The sequence below is a fragment of the Nannobrachium achirus genome (assembly GCF_963921795.1).
Source record: "Nannobrachium achirus genome assembly, chromosome: 5".
Taxonomy (NCBI): domain Eukaryota; kingdom Metazoa; phylum Chordata; class Actinopteri; order Myctophiformes; family Myctophidae; genus Nannobrachium; species Nannobrachium achirus.
The window spans coordinates 44870194-44895136 of NC_137814.1; the positions used below are offsets into that span (position 1 = coordinate 44870194).

Consider the following 24943-nt stretch of genomic DNA (forward strand, 5'->3'; position numbering starts at 1 on the left):
AATAGCCGATCTACATGAAGCTCACAACGCCTCGCGCTGCAAGGCATTGTGAGCTTTTAGATCTGCTATTTTTGTCTAAAGTTCTCAGGAAAAAGAGTTTCTATCACAAGGATTTGGAGGACCCCCTGTAGTAACTCTGAGGACCTCCTAGGGGTCCCGGACCCCCTGTTGAAGACCCTGGGATTAAGCTACCTATTTTAACCTCCCTATATTGATTGTTTATGATTGTTTTTAGGATTTGACTGATTAAGGCACTTCAAGAAAATCTGTGCAAAAATATTTTGAGATGGGGGTCCGTGGTTAAATACATATAATTCTAGGGGTCCTTGGAATTAAAAGGTTTGAGCACCACTAATAAATCCTAATGGTTTTCTGAAAACCATTAGGATTTAGAAGACATTAGAATTGGCCTCAGGTCTTAATGGGTTTAATCAAACAAGAGATAGGAGACCGGAACAGATAGAGACAAGACAAGTAAGCGATGGGAGTTGGAATTCAAACTATTTTATCTTTAGTTTTATGTAAAGCACTTTTTACACTTAGTTTAACCAAACGAAATTAAGTGGTTTAAACATATAGAAAGCAGGTGATAACAGAATAAGGTGATAAAAGTAAGTCGTGTAATGAGCTCTGGCATGAATTCTAACAACATCGGCTCCTTTTTGGCTTTTGGAGTAAGAACCTGTTGGGGATTTCAACCAAACAATACTACTGCCTCCATGTGGCTATTATAGGTTGTTAGGAATTTCACCAATGAGCTCTAGTCATGGGGAAAAAAGCTAACATCACTTCAGAATTTTTGCTGGATCTAAATTTTTGTTGGTAAATGGTGCATTTATATAGCGCTTTTATCCAAAGCGCTTTACAGAGATTGTGCATTACATTCACCCATTCACGCACACATTCATACACCGGTGGCGGAGGGAACCATGCAAGGCACCAACCTGCTCACAGGGAGCAAGGTTCAGAGTCTTGCCCAAGGACCCTTCGACATTCACTCAGGGGGAGCCCGGATTCGAACTGGGAACCCTTCGTGCTCTAATAACGGTTTCTCTACCCCTGAGCTATGCCGCCCCTACTGGTTCATTGTTGAGTTTGTTTCCCTTGAGACACACCCTTGGTCTTGGAACAAACATTGTGAATAAGTGGGAGTGAGTGAGTGAGAGTAAGTGGGAGAGAGTGAGTGAGTGAAGTGTGAGAGAGAAGACATGTGGCGCCCACACCCTAACCCACACAGAAACAAATTCAAACAGCTCAATGTACAATAAACCTTTAATAAATAGTTTGTCATTAGTTTCCCATATTTACATAATATCCACCATTTACTCATGTTGCCATATTCACTTCTTGGCTAATTTTAGGCACACAGAGAGGGGCTCAGGCCACAAACCACATTGTACTAAAAATAGGAGTGGCTAGCAGGTTAAGTCTTGAGAAATATATAATTGCACCATACAACCAAACAGACCTATAAGTGGCCATCTCCTTGAGCAATACATATATACATTTTCTGAATGTACAGGTGATTTTGTACATTTACAGTCGTCTGCTTGGGAACCTGTGTGTGCACGTGGGGCTGGTGCAGAATCTTACCAATTTGTTTATCTGTTTATCTGAATGCATGGGTTTACTTATGTGTTGGTCCAATATATGCGTAAATACAAAAAGACTGAGAACACAAGTCAAAGTCAATGTTGGCCTCATTATCTAATGTCAATCCCTCCGAAATGATAAAAATGCTATGGCAGGCATTGTGTGGCTTAAAGCATTGTATGTTTCCTCAGTACGTATGTCAGCATGTACAGCTTGAAACATTCAATGATACCGGTTATGAAAAGGAAAACCTCATTGTAACACACTGAAATGCTTGTGTAAATGACTGGAAACAAAATATTGAACATTTGATAATTACCCAAACTAGCCACAATGTTGAACATAATCCTAAAATGAATGGAAGTTAAAAAGCCATTTAAAAAAAAGAAAGAAAAAGAAAATGTGTTCAAACTTAAATCTTCAGCCAAAGTAATTAAGACAAGAGAAACTGACCAAAGAAACAAAAAAACAAATCCAAAGCAGCTTCACAAGCACCAACACTCAAAAAACAAATGTATGAAAAAGCAAACCAAAATGAAATTTGGCACAAAAGAATGAGTGAAAAATACATTGCAGTTTAGATAGACATTATACAGCATGAAACCCACTATTAGCTAATTCACGCCAGGGTGTGATTTGGTTATTTCAATGCACTTGAGGCATTTACAAAAATCAATCACTCAAAATTACAACAGCAAAAATATTCCGGTAGCTAATACAGTATTTTAAAATGTTCTGCCATCACAAATTGACATTGCGTCAGAAATGTCAAGCCGACCAATAGTAACCACTTACATGGGAGCCTAAATGTCAAGGGATTCAGGGAAATCCATTTTTCAGCCCAAATACCATGTGCAGTGTTTGTTTTAATCATACCGCATCACGTTTATTACCGTTTAAATGTTGTACTGTAGCAGCACATCATGATATCTAATGATATTTTTCCAAAGACACTGTATTCAAAGTCAGTGCCAACATTGATAATGAAACTATAGCTTAAGGTTTTTTCAGGGACTTTAACAAGAAACAAAAACTACAGTATGATTCTGCCAGCCTTTGTTTAAACTTAAACTTAGACCAGGTATGGTGTTAACATGAAGGGGGAAATTAAAGTCTGTATGTTGATGCTCCGATGGGAGCAATAGCAAAGGATTACATGGCCCACTCAGACCTGGGTCTTCATACAGGTTGCGTAATATCAATATATATATATATGTGTGTATACATACAGTATATATATATTTGAAGTCACTTCAAGGCAACATTTGTTTTTCGAATACAAATTTGAATCACAACTAGCCTTCAGTCTGAACAGAGGAAAATATACAACCCAAAGTGTACTGCTAACCTTAAGAATGGCAGGTAAACATTGAAAACGGTCGCGGCTAATAAAGTGGTCTCTTTCTCTCTCTCTCTGGCACACTTCTCGGTCCGTTGGAAGTGCGTTATCGGACAAAAACTGTGGTCTTTAGAATTGTTCAAGTAGACTAAAGTCCCTCCATTAAAAAAGAAAAAAGAAAGGGAGGTTTTTGTTTCTGAACTGGCTCAACTAAACCAGTTCTAGATATAGAAGAGCCTCTCCAACAAGGACTGGAGGAGGCCGTTCTTGTAGGCATACAGTCGTTTTCCCCTCCGTTGGTACGTTGCAGGCCAAGACCTGCGCTTCCCCTTCTCGGACACTTAAGCCTAATTTATACTCGTGGCACGTCGTTAAATTGAAAATCCGGTTATTTTCGGCGAGTGCCGATGCCGCGTGACAAGAGTATAAGTTAGGCTTCTTCACACAAAGCCTCAGTCACAACGACAAGCATCACAACAGAAGTTAGCTTGAGGAATGGGCCATTAGACACATGCTCGACTGTTGGCTACACTCTCGTTGGACAAACAAGGACATGGCTACGGAGGAGTACGAAGAATCACACAGGGATTTTAGTAACAATTATGATAACCTCACCCACACACACACTCAAGCAAGTCACTTTTAATCGGTGTGCTTCATTGTTGTTGTGTGTTTCTGCACAGGAGACGAAAAGCTGCTTAATGCTCCACCCTGTTGTCGCCTCATAGAAACAGAGGGTGAGAGTCCAGCGCAGTCAAAGTAACTCCTCTCTCTCTCTCTCACACACACACACACACACACACACACACACACACACACACACACCCCTTCCCACAGCAGTCCCAAATTAACTCGGCAAACTACCCCCCCTTATCCCCATAGGGCCATTACAAAGTTCTCACACCACCCTGCTTTAAAAATCGGGCTGCACAAGGAAAAAAGACGGCCAACGTTTTGTGCTGCGGACATCTCACATCCACACAGGGGCCACCACACGGTGTGCCCGAGGCATGAGTGTGCATATGTGGTATAATGTGTGCATCTTGTCCAATGCTCTGAGGTGTGCGTGAGGGTGAGTGGATGGCAGGGGGGGTCGCGCCCCTCCCCGCCCGCCCCCCACCGAGGCTGGGGTTATACACTGCTGTCCTCCAGTAATGGCTCCTTGCCCTCTGCCCCGCTGCCTTGAGGACTGTGAGAGTGGGTCTGCGCTCCGTTGCTGTGCTTCTTGTAGGCTCCGGGCCGCATGCCGGGCCCCGTGTGCTCCGGGATGAACAGGGCCACCAGCAGGGACAGCAGCACGGAGCACGCTCCGAACAGAAAGGGGGGGCCGGGAATGATGGAACTCTGGTGGAGTGAACGAGAGAGAGGAAGCAAAGGTTGTACTGTATGTGTATTCAGTTCGGTCAGAGTACAGTAAAGACTTTTTCGAGGAGTGCTACTTGACATTTGGAACCGGAAGAGGCGGGAATTAGGAAACTGTCAGTAAGGATAAGCATGTGTGCACTAATTATTAATGTCGTCTAGATTAGAAAAGAGAATATTTCCCCTAAATATTGTCACTTGCATTCTGTGTGCACCTCGAAACAATAACATTTCCTAGATGGAGATAAAATCCTTAGTGGTGTCACTAATAGAGTGCGCGCATGATTATTGAGACCTACCGAATCTAAATACAAGAACTACACATACATTATCAGCACCATTTCTGTAAATAACATCGGTGAAGAATCTTCGGTGCTCACCTCGTCGGTGGGGTTGGCCATGTTGGCTTTGCCACCTTTTTCGGAGGCGTCCGTGTCAGTCAGCTCCACATGGAACAGGTAGAAGACGAAGCCGTACAGCGCTGGACCCAAACCGTTACACAGGCCTCGGATCCCGGTTATCATGCCCTGAACCACACCTACACAGAGAAGATATAAGACAGTGTTTCTCAAACTTTAGAATTTCAAGGTCTCCCCTTAACTCTGGCAGTGTACAAATGGTTCCATTTGTACACTGTCAAGAGTTACAGCCTTGTATGGGTCAATTTGGACCCGCCTAATGGAACCCACAGAGTCCCTGGAATCCACTTTGAGAACCTGATATAAGAGACATACAAACAACCTCATCAGGACCACATGTGCTGCTGGATATTAAGCACCTAAGCCTTAAGCACACTATTCTTAGTGAAATGGAGTTGCAACTGTACTTGGTAAGAGTTGCAACTGTACTTGGTACTTGCAACTGTACTTGGTAGATCAGCTATTTTTGGACAAATACTCTCCCCAGAATAGGAGGCGTTGGGGATCAAGTGGTTAAATGAAAATAGCCTATCTATGAGCTCACAATGCGTTGCAGCAAGATGCGTTGTGACCGAGCAGCTATTTTCGTAAAACTATAAATAAGGCTTTACAGTGAGGTTATCGTTACGGTCAACATCATCTGTGCAAATCAAATGGGGTAATTTGTGTTCATTATACAAAGAGTTATATTTCTCTATGCTTATTCAGATTTGACACCACATTAAGTGAGGTTTTAGAGAGCATGAGAGTGATCAGCGTGATGGTGGGGGTGTGCATCTTAGGCTCTAGTGAGACACCGAAGGTCTGTCTTCTCTATCCAGGACTATGACACATGTGGCTGAGACGCTCACCTTGCTGGTCTGGGTCAGCATTGCGGGACACGATGGCGCTGATGGCTGGGAAGGTGATGCTGGACATGGCTGCTACTGATCCAGCCGCCCATATCATCCTGAACAAACAATACTCAGTCAGAAGAGCTTTGCATACAGATGTCCAACAATAGCAGCATGCTACTGAGCATGTAGTTCCATCAAGCAAAGCATTAACAAGGTGCCCCAGATGGAAATAAAAGATAACAAGAAGTTGGTGTTTTTCACATCAAGAACCCTTCTCACAACACCACAGTCATAACAGGTCAATTTAGAGTTATATCCTGGTTATTGAGTCCTAAAATATCTCCCAATATGACATGGTTCACATCTAGGATGTATGAAACTTATCCAGTTAAGAGCTAGCCAAGTTAAAACACCTGTTGACTGATGAGGCCACTGTATCGGCTGACAAATGAATGCTTCCTGAGAAATGATACTGAAACCACGTTTGAATTGTGAGTCTGGGTTGAGTCTGTCTGTACTCATTAATTTCCCCAGGCTATAGCTGATATGTTTTACCAAAGAATGCTCTGAAACAGTGCATTTAAATATACTTTCATTTCATCTAGAAATTGCTGGGCTTTTAATTACAGACTGTAAAGGATTGCCATTTCCCCCAAGAAAATGACATGGCACATTAGCATTGTATCACTGTAGCTGATAATAGTTTACACATACTTTGGTCATAGGCAGTGCTTTTCATTTGGATTTGCTGCCCTCTGGTGGTTAGTTAGAGCAGTACAATAACAATTTGATATGAATTCTGTGTTCAAATGATGTAATTACTACATGACTTCTGGGCTAGTTCTGGGATTGAGGGCGTGCATGCGTGTGTGTGCTTGCAGTTCTCCCTATGTAGAATAAGTGGAGGATGAAGACAAATTTCAGTGCAGGAGACAGGAATTGTTCCCAAATTACATTTTTATACTATTGTATAAAATGTAATTAGCAGGAAAAAAAATGTACATCTTTTTAAAATAGCCTAATGTGTACAGGTATGCAGTTTGGCTGATTTTGACTTCTAATTCCAATAAAGTGGATTCAGCTCTAAAAGCATCACTTTTTCAAGGTGGTTGAAGGTATTAGTCTTTCTGAATAACTTGCCCAAAACTGTCTGAGATACCACTGGATGAAGACATGTGTATCAAATAAACACTCATCAGTATCAGTCTGTAAATGCGGCACAATCTCCCCAATATTGTACTTGTACAAGGGTGAAACAATCCAATCACAAACGACACAGGGAACATTTAAATTGAGTGTTGCTTTCAATACATAGGATTATCCAGCAGAATAAGTCCATTGTGTGATCAAGTGTTACGGGAAATGCAGAATATTTCAAGTACTGAGGGCAATTGTGCAGCAGTGAGTGAGCTACCATTAATGAATGTCAAGGAAGTTGGGTGTATATGTAAGAAACAGAGTGTGTTACTGACCAGGGCTGGGAGCCAAACCCATACCAGGCCAGCTGAAGGATTTGGAAGCCAAGGCCAAGTAGAATAGTGTTCTTATTCCCTATGGAACGCATCAAGATCCCCAGAACAACCGTCTGAAAGAACAAAACACAACTTCTATTGTTAAGGAATGTGCTAAAGGCCAACTATGCAGATTTTGCACCCAAACCCTATTTTAATTACAGTAAGTGAGGACATAGTGTATTAAACATGACGTTGGAGTGAGTTGTATTTTTTCTGTGTTTTGATATTTTGAACAAGATTTCGGCGATTGTGACATCATCGTACAGAATGTCGGTTCTTCCAGGACTATCAGTAAGGAAGCTTATTTAAGGAAAGGTCGCCAACGTTATTTTCTCTATCTAGCAAGTTCAGCCAGCAGATTTGTCGCACTGGGTGGTAAACTAACACTGGATGTTCGAGAGCCGGCTGGACAGCTTATGGACAAACACTATTTCTGAGCGATTGAGACCTTTATAAAATACTCTGCTGATTTTTTTTAACACAGTTCTTATATGACACAATCTAAGATTTCACTTTGAGGAATTCCATAAAAGAGAGATTAGACATTTGCCCGGGACCCAAGCTGGTGATAACTGCAGATCTACAAGCGCACAACACGTCGCTTCGCACCACATTGCGAGCTTGTAACTACAACTTATTATTATGTACTTTCTAAAGGGGAGCACTCACCGGCTGCGGACGGCACGTAGAGATTTTTCACCGTGAGGCAACGCCTGGAAAATAGAACAGGCCGTCCGCAGCCCGTGTGTGTCCCCCTTTAGATGTGTTTGTTTGTTTCAAATGTAAATGCCGTAATTGCTGGACTATAAGCCGCACCTGAATATAAGCCGCACCAGATACATTTAGAAGAAAACATTTTTTTTTACATATATAAGCCGCAGGTGTCCCTCCTGCTTCCCGCTAGAGTGCCCCTGGTGGCCGACTTAGCTGTATAAATCTATATATAAATCCTTGTTAAAGACCATTGTAAAACGAACAACGAACTAACAGGCCGTTAGCTGTAAAAATCTTTATATAAGCCGCACCTTTGTATAAGCCGCAGGGTTCAAAACATGGGGAAAAAGCCGCGGCTTATAGTCTGGCAATTACGGTAAAGTGTTTTCTTTTAAATGTAGGAAAAGAAAATGGGATTTTTACTCATGTCCCATAGAGACCCTTACAAATTGGTCCGTGACCCACAAATGGGTCCCAGCCCACTGTTTAGGAACCAGTGATGTACACAATGGAAAACACATCTACTAAACAGTACTGTATGCCATTGTGCGGTATATTTCTCTGAGCAGTCTGCATAACACATTGCTGGGGAGAGGGGAAAGGAAAGAAAAGGAACAGGTCATCTGTTCTCATACCTGTGCAATTATGGAGAGGATTCCCACCACTGCGATAAATGCAGCCACCGTCTCTGATGAGAAGCGTATGACCTGAAGGTGAGAGAAACCACATTCATGCCCACACAGGTTAGGACACGGCCACTCTGCAACCGACACAAGCACGTGTCTCAAGCAGAGCATAATCACCCCTAAAAGCTCACAACGCGACGCGTTGTGAGCTTGTAGATCGGCTATTTCCACTATCAATGTTCTTTTTTAAGTATAAAGTTGTCAAATATATCAGTAATTTCTTTGTATATTTAGGTTATCTACCATGTGCAACTTCAAAGCCAAAAAGCCAAACAGAAATGTAATTGTCAACGACAAAAACACAATTAAATCGTTAATCGCAATTATTTGAGAGAAAGTTTATCGTCATGTAAAATGTCATAATCGTGACAGCCCTGCGTGTGTCATTGGTGTGGTTTTAGTAGTGCTTTTGTGGCCCTCTGCTTTACTACGACATCCTTGAAGGAAAACAAAAACAATCTTGCGGATCCAGGTCAAATACACCTCCCTTTATCTTCTCCATAAAGGCAGCAGTGGTAGGTGGGGTGAGGTGAGTTTATTCATGGCAACGAATGAGGAGCGAGTGAGTGATAGACAACAAAGCTCTTTCTGGCACAAGAAGAGACTGAGAAAAAGAGAGCAGGTGGGCGTGGTAAGAAATGCTATATGCCCTTGTTGGCCCCATAAGTCACGATACTACAAAAATGAGGCAGCAGGGAATTATGAGGCTGTGCGTTTGTGTATCAGGTGTTTGTGTGTCAGACTTGTCCGACTAGTTTTGACATAGTTATAAAATGCAAAACTAAAAGGCTGTGTTTACACAAATGCAACAACCCTGAACATCCCGGCAGTTTGGACAAGGAGGAGACAGAGTCTGTCAGTTCTGCCACCTCCTTCTAGACGACAGACAAACAGGGGATTAGCATCTCGAGCGGGTTATTTTACGGACGCAGCAGTTTGAAATGCATTTGGCTTTTTCCTGCGGTGAAAATGGTGTATTATTATTATTTTTCTGCTGATCCACCTATTTAAATTGTTCTACTTATTCACGTTCTGAAATAGGCTGCTGGGCAAAACCTGCTGATCCAATCTCGTAATAGCACGGGTACAGGGAAAAGTGTGTGGTCGGCAACTTTTCCCGCCTGGTGGTGTACTGAAATACATCTCAGATGTTTCCAGTAGCCATCCCGCAAACAAATATGGCAGAACCAAGGGCTATCACGTCAAGCATTTAGACCTATCAATCCCTCATGATTATTATGCTTAGTAATTCAGCTCAGCATCCAGAAACATGATAAGAATCCTTATCGTAGCAGGTATGGCAATGTGGTGGCTGAAAACATGACGTGTTGTTGCTGTTCACAAATAATTCATTTGGTATACTGTCAACAGCAAAATTGGTCTCTCCGGAAAAGACAAATACAACGACAGCCAAGTATGGAGCTACAAACCAACATTAACATTTAGAAACGGATACATCTTAAGGGCAGGGGTCTTCCAAGGAGAGATGAACCTGTTCATAGATTCCATATAGTTTCATCGTTTGACAGCACAATCATCAGTATATATTGAATTCATGTAAATGTGTGTTTTCAGATATTTAACCACTTGAACTGTCAATAAAAAATAAACTTGACCTTTCACTCTGTACTTGGTGTGTACTTGGTGTGATCTTTTTCCCCTCTACACCAAACCTTTGCCTTTTTTTTTTTATATATTTTTATCCCACGGTTTTTGCAACCCATTTTCTCACCCAGTGCCAACTACCTAACCTGTAGTCCTGGTTTCCTCTCTCCCCCTGCCGCGCTAGGGGAATTGGGGAGCACCTGGCTGGCTAGGGGGAGGTAGTATAGAAACCAGGACTACTGCATGTTTTAGTGAGGGCATCTACCCTAGGAGACACGGGGAGAACATGCAAACTCCACACAGAAAGGCCCTATCGCCAACCCCACCTAGGGTGTGGGCGCTGATGATGCGGAGGGAGGAACACGCCCCCAGCGTCCCCTGGCGGGAATCGAACCCAGGACCTTCTAGCTGTGAGGCGAAGCGCTAACCACTGCCCCACCGTGCCCCCTTTGCCAAAAATAGCCGATCTGCGAGGCGTTGTGAGCTTGTAGATCTGCCATCTTTGGCAAAGGTTCTCAGAATATGGACATTAGGGTTCAAGTGGTTAATATAAAAAAGGAGAAAAAATGTTTCTATCACACAAAGATTTGGAGGACCCCCCTGTAGTAACTCTGAGGGCCCCTAGGGGCCCCGGACCCCCTGTTGAAGTCCCCTGCTTTGGGGTATTAACACAACCCGTGTTATCAGTATAAAAAAAGGAGAGAAATGATAATATGATGGCAGGACACGCAACACAATCAGCAGTAGCGCAGGGCCTTTGTGATGGAGGGTGAAGACTGCATGTGAGGCTTCCTACAGACAGTAACGTCATATATCCTCTCCGTGTCGTTTGAGAATGAGGGGGGGAGGGTGGGTCCAATTCATTCTCTATGGAAGTCACATGGTTTCATGTCTCTTCCAAGCCTCTTGGTCAAGAGACAAGAAGATTCAAGCCAAGAGGCTTGGAAGAGACATGAAACCATGTGACTTCCATAGAGAATGAAATGGACGACACCCTCGCCCCTCATTCTCAAACGACACGGAGACAATATATCACTCTTTAGTGTGAATGCGGCCTAAGGAGGAGGAGGGCAATGTTACCTGTCTGAGATAGAGGAAGAAGCTGGAGTACTGGCCTGCCTCAGGGAGGTAGGAGAGGAACACTGTGATACAGATGAGGAGCACCGTGGAGTCCTGCCCCACCTTACGCAGAGACTGAAACATAGCACAGATGGGACTTCAGCCACTGGTTGAGGTCTTTCAGTGTTGACAGTATTAATAACATTGGCATTCAAAAGTGGCGCAAATGTAACAGAGGCTGTTATTGCCGAACAAAGAAGATTTTCATCAAATCCCTCCAGGTAGACAGAGTGATCTAGAGGTTATCAGAGCTGATAGTGCTGTGCAATCTGGGAGTGGCACAAACACTGGTCTCACATATTTTACTATATGGAGCCAGAGTGCTTTAAAGTATCTGGATTAAAGGCGACAACTACATCATAAAGTCTCTACATTTGCACAATGTCAAATTTCGGTCCATTAAGTGGTTTGCATAAATAAGTGATTTGCATAAAAAATACATTACTACGTGAGCCATCATTCTTTTACATCAAGACATTTTCTGTACATGCCCTGTCCTCTGCAACTGATTTGCATAGAAATTACATAAAAACATGCGCCATCACTGTTCTATACCAAGACATTCTCTGTACAGTTCCTGTGCTTGGCAAGTGGTTTTCATATATATTCTCAATGTACGGCAGATGCTCACAGCGAAGGGGTCGGCCTGCTCCCAGGAGATGGGCGCACCCCAGGAGGCGGGCCTCATCTTCTCGGGCAGCGATTCCGGCACGGCGACCAGGATGAAGCAGATGTCCAGCAGGGCGATGATTGTGGCCAGGATCACCACCAGGGTGTCGCCGTACGTTGCCGACAGGTAGGCGCCGATGGCCGGGCTGGTCACCAGACTGGCCGCGAAGGTAGCAGACACCTGGATGGATGCCCAGGGCAGAACAATGTTCAGGAATAATATGTTCTGTCAGACGTTCAGCTGGAGACAACAGCAATGTCAGCCATATCCAGGGTTCCCACACATTTTTACCAATTAATTTCCAAAATATTTAACCCAATTTCTAGGACTATATAACAATAATTCAGCCCAATAACAGGTCGCTTACTCCTATGCGCAATGCCCAAAGACAGGTAGTGTATGCCAGTGGTTCTCAACCTTTTCAGGCCGTGACCCCCAAAATAATCATGTTTTAACTGGGGACCCCCCCACCCTGACGAGCACTAAGAGTAGAGGAATTTTGTATAACAATGTTCAATTGTGAAAATAGCCGATCTACATGCTCACAACGCCTCGCAACCCGAGGCGTTGTGAGCATGTAGATCGGCTATTTTCACAATTTCTGCCTCTAATATTTGACAATTTGGCCAATGTTTAATTTGTCATTTCAGACGTATTAACAAAATCAATAACCAAAGACAATGCATAGATATTTTTTCCAGGACCTTCCAGGACCCTTGATAAATTCCAAAACTTTTCCAGTACTGGAAAAAATATTTTTCTAATTTCAAAATATTTCCAGGAATTTCATGACCGTGGGAACCCTGCATATCTCTGATTACTGCAGCTTGTTCTTACCAGACCATACGCCGTGCTCCTCTCGTGCTCCTGCGTGATATCTGCCACGTAGGCAAATATCACAGAGAATGTGACGGCGAAGACACCAGACATGGAGATGACTGCAAAGTACCACCTGGGGAGGACAAAAGATATCAGGATGGAAGTCAGATATCACGACAGTAACACCGGTAGTAAATGTATTAAGGTAACACTACATGAACTAAAAAACAGTAGTGATACAGGATCTTGTACAAACAGTCCTAGCTATAGTATAACCTACTGATTGCGCTCTCCCTCTCCTTAAATCAGGGGTATTCAACTAGATGAGCCAGGGGGCCAAAATTGGAAAGATTAATTGAGGTCGGGGGCCACAGGCCAGTCAAAGAATTTTCAAAACGTTCATGGTTAACCGTTTAACTGGTAACATTTGTAACCATTTAATACCAACAATGGTAAAAATTGTAAAGGTATATATTTATTTATTTAATTGTTGGTACATATGTACTTCCCCCCCCCCCCCCCAGCCCTGGAAGCAACAGTAAAGGGCCATTCACACTGAGCACTTTAGCTATAACAATGTCGTTCACCATTGTATTTTTTTTTATAGTTGGTGTGAACTCTGCCATCCACTTAAATTAAACTAAAACTATGATCTCAATTAACATTTTTGCATTAATCAAAAACCGTGCACTTTGATAACCAAGGCAACTATATGCAATACTAGAGGTTGGGGCCGCATAGCAGCCCTCACATCTAGAGTTTGGTTCGCTACTCATTTCTCATACACCAGACAGGGTGGAGAGGGGATATTCACCGTGAATGGAGGATTACTTTTACCCACATTTGGTCAAATATTATGGAATCTACACAGCTGCTTCAAGCCAGTGTGCAAAAGTAGGTCAAATCAATTGCACGAGTGTCACTGACCACACACAGACCAGCTCCCCATCAACTATAAAATGACATGCAGCATTGGATGTTCAGCCAAACAGTTGTGATCATCATTGAAACGTAGGCCTACTCTGCATCCTCCATGTTCTCACTGACCTCAAAGGCTGTTCTCACTTCTTCAAACGACTGGACCACAGAGGCAGCGGGCAGTATGAAATAACCTGCTTGATCCAGGTGTTTATACTGGATGTGATTTCTCACACATTTTGTAGTACTCACAAACTTTGCTTTTATTATTTTATTTTCCAACCCAGTGGTTCTCAACCTTTTCAGGCCGCGACCCCCAAAATAATCATATTTTAACTGGGGACCCCCAACATAATCATAATTATTTAACTGGGGACCCCCCACCCTGAAATGCACTAAGTTGAGGCATTACCTTTTGTGTAACACGGTTCTTTTGTGAAAAAAGCAGATGTACATGCTCGCATTGCGAGGCGTTGTGAGATATGTAGATCTGCTATTTTCACAATTTCTGCCTCTAATATTTGACAATTTGGCTAATGTTTAATTTGTCATCTTAGAGGTATTAACACATTCCCCGCCATTTAACAATACCTTCGTACTCTCCCCTGCCCCTGTCTCCATAGACTTCCATGTAATTCATAGTGCACGGATCATGCACACCCATGCCTAGATAATGCCACCACGTGTGTCCACATTGCTCACAGCTTTCAAACAAAAAAATCCGAATGGAAATCCGTTCAGGCATTCATGAGATAGCAGCCATTATGTTTTCCTAAAATGTAAACAAAGATGGCTGCCATGTTTGAAAGATGGGGTTGCTATGGGGGTTAAACATGCAATTTCGCGATTGCTATCATGCCTACTAAATTTTTTGGGGTCCAATTTTTTTTTTGAAAAACCCCCTTTTTCTTTTTTTTTTCTTCTTCTTTTTTTTCGGGATTATCGGGCCTGGCGGGGAAAGACATTGAAATAATCTCGGGACTATCGGGCCTGGCATGCAAGTACTTAAATTGTCATTTTAGAAATGTGCAGATACCCTCTATACACTTTTATGTTGGTTTGTTTACTGCTGAGAGTGAGAAAACAATGTTGCACTTTAGGTTAATCATCTGGGGACCGGTTCCCGACCCACAGGTTGAGAACCACTGTTCTAACCTGCACTAAGAAGTGAGCTGGCAGACAGCAGCTGCTACAGGTGACCGGCAGCACTGTGCAAATTAGTGTGACGTGACCGGCCACTCAAGTCACCCTTGTTAAAACTTAATTGGCATGTATTAGCTTAGTTTGCTTGTTAAAAACCATGTTTGTTAAGGACAATGTTTAATGACAGTAATATACAATATGGGTGCAACATATCGTCACTGTCAGGCAGAAACCTCGTATCTCCAAGTTTCAAGTTTGTGTGTTTTTTCACCAAGCAAAGCCCTGCTTCATCATACAAGGCTGTTGCACAAAAGTAGTGAAAACAGCCGATCTACAAGCACACAACGCCTCGCAGCGCGAGGCGTTGTGTGTTTGTAGATCTGCTATTTTCACTAGTTTAGTTCATTTTTAAAATGATAAATACAAAACGAACGATCTTGGACATACAAGGTTTTCACCCGACAACGGCGATATATTTATATAAAACTAACCATCCATTTTTTTTAAATAAACACACTGAAACATAGTTTGCTCCAGGGTCCGCAAGAAAGCTCCTGCGGGCCGCCAGTTGAATATCTATGCCTTAAATGTTCCTCGAGTTAAGGAGTTATGTTCAAGAGATGACAGAACGACAGAAAAGGACCATACTGAACCTAAACAGAGAGCAATGAGCTTAATCCCTCTGTGTGTGACTTTAGTTGAGTGCAGTTGATGTGGTGAATGGTGTTTTGTGTGTGTGTGTGTGTGTGTGTGGGGGGGGGGGGGGGGGGGGGGGGCCTCACCATGGGCTGATCTTCATCAATGGGATGGGCGCGCATGTGAAGAACACCGTTAGCAGCAGGAAGGACTTGCGTCCCCATACATCTGACAATGCTCCAATCAGAGGAGCGCTGAGAAATGATAATAGGCCCTGAGGGAGGGAGACAGACAGAGGCAGATGCAGAGTGAGCACAACAAAGTGTTTTAGAGTGAGGCAATTATAGTCACATGGAAAGAGTGGGGGAGAGAGAATACAGAATGTATGAGGCAAAGAGAAAAGCATGGAGAAAGAGAGAGAGCTAAAGCCTAATTTATACTTTGTCATGCGCTCACAGAAAACAACAATGCTAACAAGCTAACAAAGCTTGTGTGTTCATTGGACTGAGCACTGACTGTAAATAGATAACTTGAGTTAATGAACTACATGCGGCATGTATAGATTCACCTGGTCGTAAACCTTAGGCTAACTTATGTTCGCTCACTCAGAGAATTTTTTTCCACAGCCTACATTACCGTTGTGAAACTCAGGGAATACAAAACTAACTGAGGAGAGGAAGATGCCACACCACTCCCAAGTTCGCAACCATCAAACATATGGGTCTGCAGGGGGTTATGTGTAGCGTTATGGCTTACCTTGACTCCATGAATGAGCCCATTCATCAGGAATGTGTGCTGGGGGAACGTTTGGTGCAAAGTCTGGGGAACAAAAAGAAAAAACGTCAGTTAACAGCACATCATGAAGCCATTTGTAGCCTTACACAGGCCACAGCACCTTTCCCACAATGACCTGCAGCAGGATGGTCTCACTACTGCAACGTTGATAGAGTCAGCCGGACGGCCACAGCAGGACAGCCTGCCAAGTCTGACCACACAATGTACACAAATCTACCCGTGTTACTGCTGACTCCCCCTGAGCAGACAGATAAATAAAGTAAACGCACAGACTAAGTCTGGAGAGGAAGGATAAAACAAAAAACAGAAGCCTCATTATTACACAAGGACCTTTATGAATATATGCTTCTCTTTTGTAATTGTAGGAATTTGAATATGACAATGACATCCAGGGTGACTTTAATATCTGAGAAATTCAACGAATTAGAAAACAAATGTTTAAGAAATAATGAAAACAGCCTATCTACAAGCTCACAACGCGGTGCAAAGTTTGGGTCCTGGGCAAACGTCTAATCTCTCTTTTGGGTGCCAAGCTGAAACGTTTGGGAATCACTGCTTCATAAATGATAAAGCAAAACCCATGAAAAATGACTAAACTCTATTCACACTATACGTGTAACTATATTTGGTTCACTCCACTGGCAGGACTTGAGTGTTAACTGTGAAGGAAAATATGTCACAAGGACATTTTTAATTTGAGTGAGTGAGGCTTCATTCATTATCATGGTTAGTTTTATTTAATGATTCAATGGACTTTCTCCAATTCATGCACAAATATCACACATAAGCATGTCAAATAGCCCATCCTTCCCCCTCAGTTGCTAAATCCAAAGCAATTTCTCATTAGGCCAGGTCAATTTGTTGAAGAAATGTCCAAAAATCTATCCCTGGTACTCCTTTTTGCTCTCATTTGCCCTCTTCTGCATTACTGTAGCCAGTTACAATGAAGCCGTTTGTACCACATCTGCTGAGACTCTGCCCAGACAATTATCCCACTACCAGGGGTGTGTCATGGAGAGCACTCAGTCAGCAGCTCAATGAACAACAACAACAATACAGATTAAAACCTCATTGGAAGTTGGACGTGAAAGATATCCAGCACTGTGGTCTTTTAGGAAGTTGACTATTTACTCCCCCCCCCCCCCCCCCCACTCCTGTAGCTCTTATGAAAGCCATGGTGGAGAACATCCTTCACACTCATGACCTTTCAGAATCACTCATAGGCAGCTGATTGCACTCAAGGGCGGAAAATTACCAACAGCAGCCAATCCGGATAAATGTTTGTCTTTCCCCCCATCAGCCACTGCGACAGATAACCAACCTGTGTAGGCTGTTTAGTGTCAAATGGAACAAATGAAAGGTTGGAAAGGTTTTAAAGTTATAGTCAGGTAGGTTGTATTTCTCATAATGTGCCAACAAATATAATAAAATCAAAATAACAACAGAAATGTCTGAACCACTGTCACATTATGGCTGTAGTGTTCCAGATCAGATGGTACTTCAGTACAAGCAGCAGAAAGAGAACGTGGGACATTCATATGCAGAAATCAATTTGCTGTTCAGTTCAAAGTCTGTGTTATGAGGGTACAGAGATGTCATTGACACCGTTGTAGGAATATAAACCTCTTGCTCAATATATGCTATGACCCACCAACCGCATTTGAACCACAAACAGATGTGCTACGACGGCTTTGCTGCAGGCCCTGTATGTGTTCTTAAGCAGGCCACCAATTTCAAGTCACACTGGTTGAAAACTTTCAAACAATCTGTTAGTGGGTTTGTGGTAATAAGCTGGTTGGTGACTGCACTGGGCTGTGGGATTCAGTTATCCACTGTTCAGATAGTGAATGTGGTGGGATATTGCTGCTGGATACTAATGAAGTGCCTGGCTTATTGGGAGCAGTGAAGCACTCCCGCGCTCTCCGATTAGCCCGAAAAGCAAATCCCGACTTCGTCACCCTTGGATTTAAAAATGCAGCAAACCTTAGCAATTAACACGGAACCACTGCACACATACAGCACTACTTATTTATAAATACAGCACAACATATGCCCGTCTAGGCTGCACCATGTGATGTTGCTCACAGGTGTTCATTTGCTTATGGTATGATAAAGAGCTCCATCCCAAGTAACAGTGTTCGTATAACAGTGTTCGTATAACAGTGTTCGTATTGAGATTAATAGTTCACTTAGCCAATGAGATTCAAGTGCAAAATGCAGATGAAAATAAGCTCTTTGACAATTCTTAGATTGCCAAACGCCACAACCAACCGATTGGCACATCTATGAGGTATAGAAGCCAGACGTACAATTCAAGAATGATGATGTAACATCTTGCACAAGACATGGGCAACGGAAAGTGAAGGAGAAGTGTATGAAAAGGTTACACAACAAGACGATGTTGATGCATTTTCAGTTTCAGTTTTTATTTTATTTTTGGCACCTTACTGATGATGTTGTCTGACCGTGATGTCTCTCCACCATGCTGTATTTACTGTACTTTTTCCCCCTGCCCTGTAATCTGAATGTCCCCAGCGGGATGAATAACGGTCTTATCTTATGAAATTAAAATAGAGTCTGCACACTGGCAAAATAAGCTTCACTGTTTACCAAGCAATAAACCGTGGACCTTGTTTTAATTAATGTATTCTTGTTTGTCCTGCACCTGGGCACTTGGATGGATGTGTGTGCACTCCTTTCCCTCTATCTCATGTCATATTAGTAATACTAAGGGGGGAAAAACCCAGTAAATGATGTCTATACACACACATCTGTGTCAACCATTTGCCCCAAACAATAACTGCTGTGCACTGAGGTGAGTGTGTTCAGCGGTTGCCTAGCATACATCTGTGCCGTGGTCTGCCAACAAACGACTGACCTCTCTCTTTCTCTCTGCCCGATAAGCCTCTCAACAAAGAGCCAGTGCTCTGACAATGTGCCGTTTGATGCCCTTTCATATTTCTTAGTTCATTAGTGTGGGAGCAAAAAGGTCTGTGTATATATATATATATATATATATATATATATATATATATATATATATATATATACACACACACACACACTGAACACACGCACACGTCACGATTATTGTGGCCAAAATAATAGTGATCAACGATATTATCGCGATAATCAACATAATTGCTTAAAACTCTTAAAATTATACTTTTATTAACCACTTGAACCCCAGCATCTGGGGTGAACATTAGCCTAAAGTTTTGACTAAGATATTTGGTGTATAGTGGAAAAGAACGTACCAAGCACATTCTTTGCAGGTCTGTATTCAAAGTATTGAGGGTTTACGTGGTACTAGTCAATTTCACCATAACATAAAGTCTCTGCGATACGATTATTGTGAGCTTTTTTTATCAGGGACTGCCCCATGATTCGAACTCCCGTTGGTCCGAACACCGTCGGCAGGTTAGCTACTCACCAGCGTCGGCAGGTTAGCTACTCACCAACGTCGGCAGGTTAGCTACTCACCAGCATTAGTTTTACTGAGGTTAGGGTTAAGGTTAGGTTTAGGAATAGTTTTACTGAGGTTAGGGTTAAGGTTAGGTTTAGGTGGTTGGACCAAAGGGAGTTCGAACCAAGGACATTTTACCTTTTTTATCACGATAAACGATAATAACGATTATCATCCCATGCCTAGTGTCATGCAGGCCCTATGCCATTTGATTAGTGATTCAATTATTCATGGTGCGTGGTTTGCCTTTTTGTGCGATTCCAGTCAATGGACATTTTGGAAAATGCCACTCTCTGGGCAAGCACACAGGGAAGAACGGGTGGGTGGGTGCGTGAATACAGAAGAAATGTGATGTCACTATGTTTGTCTACTTTGGGCCTATAATGACATTATAGGGGTTGGGGCGGTATGGCGGTTTGTATTTGTGTTGTGACTTACCGAGAGCATGGGGGTGGTGAGGAGACCCCACGCGAAGAACTCCAGGAAAATAACCACCACGGCATGGTAAACACTGGGCTCTCCGATTCCCTGAGGCTGCGGGGACAAGAGAAAGAGGGGACAAGAAAGAGACAAAGAGAATGGTTAGCTGAGAGGCTATGAAGATGACATTCGATCACATGGTGAACTAGAATCAATTTCACAAACAGCATGCATCTAATTACATTTACATTACAATAGCCATTCTGTGACAGCGTGACATGGCCTGCTGTCTAAATTAGACAACCAAGAAAAACAAAGACACGAGTACAGTGCATGTGACAGGATGGTTGTACTGTAGTACTGTGATGACTGTGTAGAGTTTTTACTCCAGGGTGAATTGCAGTCAATGTTGCAGACCCAGCAATAAAGTATTTCATTTTTAATCTTTCAAGGCAATGATTCAAACGGTGACCAATAATTTATTATTCAATTACAAATCCCTATCTGTTCACAAGTTCAGAAGATAGCTAAACCCTATGCACTGACAGAAAATAATCAATCAGAATTCAAGCTGACACGTCACAAGGACGAGAAAATGGGGTTATATTCAACAAGCCTGCCTTGTCAGCTCAGCAACATGCTGTTCTAGATTAGGCGCAGCCAAATTATAATGCAACAGTAAGGCAATCAAAAATGTACATAGTCATTATTGGGAAATTTTAAATTATTTACAGTATGTTGTCAGGGTTTGGTGTCTATAGATAGATACTGTCAGCAGCTTAGCAAGCAACTACTCCACCTATATAGGCTTAAACCTATTAAAATGACTAAACTACAATTGACCCTGGCCCCTTTGTCAGCCTTCTGATTGGTCGCTGATTGAAGAAACAGAAGGCTTTTCCCGCCTTGTTCTGCACTGGTTCCTTCTCCTTTCAGTTGCTTATGCGGAGTTTGCTCAAAATTAGTAGAAAGATTACTACTAATAATATCCAGTCAGCCACTATGCTGCACCCGAGGTGTTCCTTTTCACTGAGACCAAGTTTAAAATAAGAATTGAATTGAATAAATCAAATATCAATACGAGGCAACCGAAAAACACTTGTTTTAGACTACAAGGAACAGCAACCAATGGGAGTGACCACGGGCGGGACTTGACAAAAGGTCAATTACTTTTTCTCCCAATCTCACTTTAATTATGCCCCCGATCCCCCAAGAGAGTGAGACTAGATAAAGTCAATTTACTGCTGCGCATAAAATCCATACTAGTCAATAAAATCCATACAAGTCTATAAGGTGAGGTGATAGATTGGACAGTGTGATTGGGGTGCGGGGTGCCGTCCGAGCAAAGCCTTGGCAGAAGGCAATGCAAGATACAGTGTGTGATAAAACGGGTTCAGTGTAAAATAGGCCAGACCCAGCCCAGCTCAGCCAAGACAGAAGACACTGACAGTTAGGCGTGGGCTTGTGTGGTTTGTCACTTCCCCAAGTTGAAAGTTAACAGTGGTGTGTTTCAAAATATCACAGTGTGACGGATGGGAAATGGGTTGGAGTTCCCCATAGCAAATCACTTTGGGCGGTTTTAGAAAAAGCTAAACGTATAGATCGGACATCCCATTCAGCAACACTATGCTTCCAAGTTGAACAAGGAAGAGGAATTAATTGTTCCACGGGGGCCTCTCACGTGATGCCTTTGTTTTGCTACGAAGATGCATTGGTATAAAATAAGCATCGTCGGGTACTCCAGCAAAGTCAGTGACTGTGAACACAGAAGTATACTATATCTTTACATCTATGATTAAGCCAACGAAAGTCATACACCCTTTTTTTGGTTCCGTTACACATGCTTCACCACAGTCAATTATGAGGAACTCACCAACCAACGGCAAACGCGTTTTGGAATTTCCTTTATAACTAAATATAAACAAATGGATTTATTTTAGAGTATGTTCACTGAACTGCTATCCGAAAATGACATTGTAGAATCAAAAAAGCAGTGGGTGGATGATAAGGCAGAAAATAAAATCCTAATAATTAGTAATCTCTCTCTCTGGCTCCCCAAACTTCTATCTAGCAGGGCTGCTCTGTGCCTGGATCCCGTTCAAACTGCTATCTGGCAGCAGGGCTATCATTCCAACTACTACCTGGCCCTGGCAGGGCTACTTTAATGGATCCAATTAAAACTGCTACTGGTACTTATCCTAACCCAGGGCTTAGACCACCTGGCCACAGGAAAGTAACACCACGGTCAATGTTAAATAGAGGCCTGGTCTGAAATGATGGCATCACCACCAGGTGTTAAATGTTACATTATATTTACAGGCACAAAGACTGTCAGAGGATGTCATCGCCATTGTACAACACCTTTCGAGTCATGTTTTGTCAGATTTTCACAGCATGAATTCAAAACATATTTGACATAACTTGACTACAGCTGCTCATTACATAACTAGCACAATTGGGCGTTCATAGTAAACATGCTCCACCTGACAGACCTAACTGTTAGGCCTATGCATCTCCATCTAACCACTATTCGTTTCGTTTCCTGACGAGGTAGTACTACTTCTTTCCAATGTGATGTTGAGAGGAACTTGGGCGGATGCAATTAAAAATGAACAGCAGGCCAGCAAAACTGAGGAAGAGCTTCAACGTTATTTACAATACATGCCGTGTTGACTGTTGACTCGAACGTTTCATCATTATGCAACTTTTATACCAACTACACCTACAAGCCACACACTTTTACACATCTCACCACTCATAGTCAACGTGAGATGATCAATTCAATTACTTAATGATAGAGTGTATGAGTTGTATGCTATGGGGACGGCGGTGGTCCTCATTTGCTGGATGGATAAAACAAACCTTGAAATAAACAAACGCTAAATTCGATACGGTGTTGAACAGCAACGGTTAAGATAAAGGGGGTCACGTCTGTTAATGCCATTGCCCAACGTTAGGTGTTTTGAATTTCTCTCCCGGGAAATAGTCTTATTGTATTTGGTACAAAAGAGCTCATGTTAACAGGAGCCTCGCTATAACGTTACCTGAACTGAGCTGACGTGTAAACGGATAGGCCGCTAACGATGGCTACAGCCTAGGACGAGGACACAAAGGATACGCCAGTGACGCCAAAAAAAACAATGAGAAGTCAAGTGTGTGTGTATTGTAAACCCGTTAGTTAACCACTTCCACTCCGGAAAAATAAATAGCAGATAACACCATATTCCAAATTAAAGGGTAAGATCACGCCATGTCTCAAATTATAGATCTGCTTTGTTCACTATTTTGTAAACGGAATAATCTGTTAAAATTTCCCTTTACTTTGGATGAAACTTCTAATAAAGTCTTCAATCAGTGAAAATGCTATGAATGGGTCGTGCGACAAAGTACAAAGTCACAACGAAATGCAACAGCCCAACGAATAAAAAGATAAATAACATACTACCAGAAAGATGCAATTCTGGCAAGTTGCAAATGTGGTTGCCTTGGTGTCAGGCATATTCGCATAGAACATATTCGCCAACACGCATTTGGTCCTTTCGCCTGGCATTTTCGCCTTGGAGGAGAGCCATTTCGCCTACCCTCAATTCTGCTGTCAGACTGTCCATGTTTTCATATTATCTCTTTGTCATTTAAATATTATAGTGACTGTGACAGTGGTGTTACATGTCAAACCTACACACGGCTATCATTATGCACTCCATAGTAATCACATAAATACAGAGCTATTGGAATCAGGTGCACCCAATTAATTAATTAATTAATCCATGTCCCGATACTATACATTCTTTGGTGCAGTATTACCTTGACGCGAGTCAAGAGTCATACTTGCAAATGAAACGTCATACCATTTGAATTTTCCCCAGTGAATGAGGTAAATTAATTTACAAATAAATTAATGGCCATATATAGATATCTCTGTGTCACTCCTTGTCTCTTAGATGAAAGAAAAACTCGGACAAGTACCTGTTAAGGCAACCACACTAACTAGGAAGCACTTCCGCTAGATGTGACATCACTGACGCAACCCTGGACTCTTTGTAGGCTAAAGCTAGCATCTTAGCTCCAGCTATGTCTGTGTGGTCACCTAACCACACATAGCTAACAAGTAAATAAATACGATCAGTTCTGGATAACAAACCGCAGGTGTGTCTCAAAGACAACTGGGCGGCTCGGAATTTAAAACAAAGCACGTTAACCAAGACAACTAAAAACATAATGACTCGCAGAGCTAGCGAAGATAAATAAATATTTAACTCACACTGGCTCCATCTTTTATGATAATTTTCTTTGCGAGAAGAATGCTGCGGTTCAGCCGCTTTTTCTTCTTCTTCTCCCCCGTCATTGTTAACTTATGTCCATGCTTGGTGTTAGAGAGGCATCGCCGTGTTCGTCCAGGATATTATGTTGTCTCTTCGGGTTGTGTTGTCGCTGTCGCCACCTCGTTATTCAGGTCCTGCTAGCCTACTAGTCTAGCGGCGAGCCGAGCTACGGAGCTAGCCTAGTAGCAGTGATGATCAGATCTCTACTCTATCCCCACCTCACTGTGACCCATCTTCCTGAACAACATGCTAGACCCGCCCCTCCGCTAGAACATCCAACATCGCTTCTTCAGTGGCTGGACTACTGTGTACTGGGAGAGATTTGCTTTCAGTGGTTGAAAAAGTACTCTTATCTGTAAAAGTATCAATACTGCAATGTTACAACAAGTAAAAGTCTGGAATACAAAACGGTCAGACCAAACTACCTATTTTGCCACCATTCAGAAGATTGACTTCCATTATTCTAAATGGAGGCGTCACCTAACCTCGCCTACCAGACTAGGCGTCACCTAACCCTAACCCTAACCTCAGTGGGGGTATTTCTGAATGGGGATGTTTCTAAGTGGG

The 24943-nt window shown here is 42.5% G+C and overlaps 1 protein-coding gene across 1 annotated transcript; it reads right to left on the minus strand.

Moving 5' to 3' along the window:
* Nucleotides 1-1260: 1260 nt before the first annotated feature.
* mfsd14a2 (major facilitator superfamily domain containing 14A2) lies at nucleotides 1261-24572 on the minus strand. Its single transcript, XM_080726596.1, has 12 exons — nucleotides 24316-24572; nucleotides 20073-20168; nucleotides 16130-16192; nucleotides 15520-15647; nucleotides 12695-12809; nucleotides 11819-12037; nucleotides 11149-11262; nucleotides 8413-8484; nucleotides 7022-7134; nucleotides 5565-5662; nucleotides 4675-4832; nucleotides 1261-4276 (listed from the first exon to the last, which is right to left on the minus strand). The coding sequence occupies exons 1-12, from the start codon at nucleotides 24397-24399 to the stop codon at nucleotides 4064-4066; spliced, it is 1473 nt and encodes a 490-aa protein (XP_080582722.1). The 5' UTR covers nucleotides 24400-24572; the 3' UTR covers nucleotides 1261-4063.
* Between the last annotated feature and the right edge of the window lie 371 nt (nucleotides 24573-24943).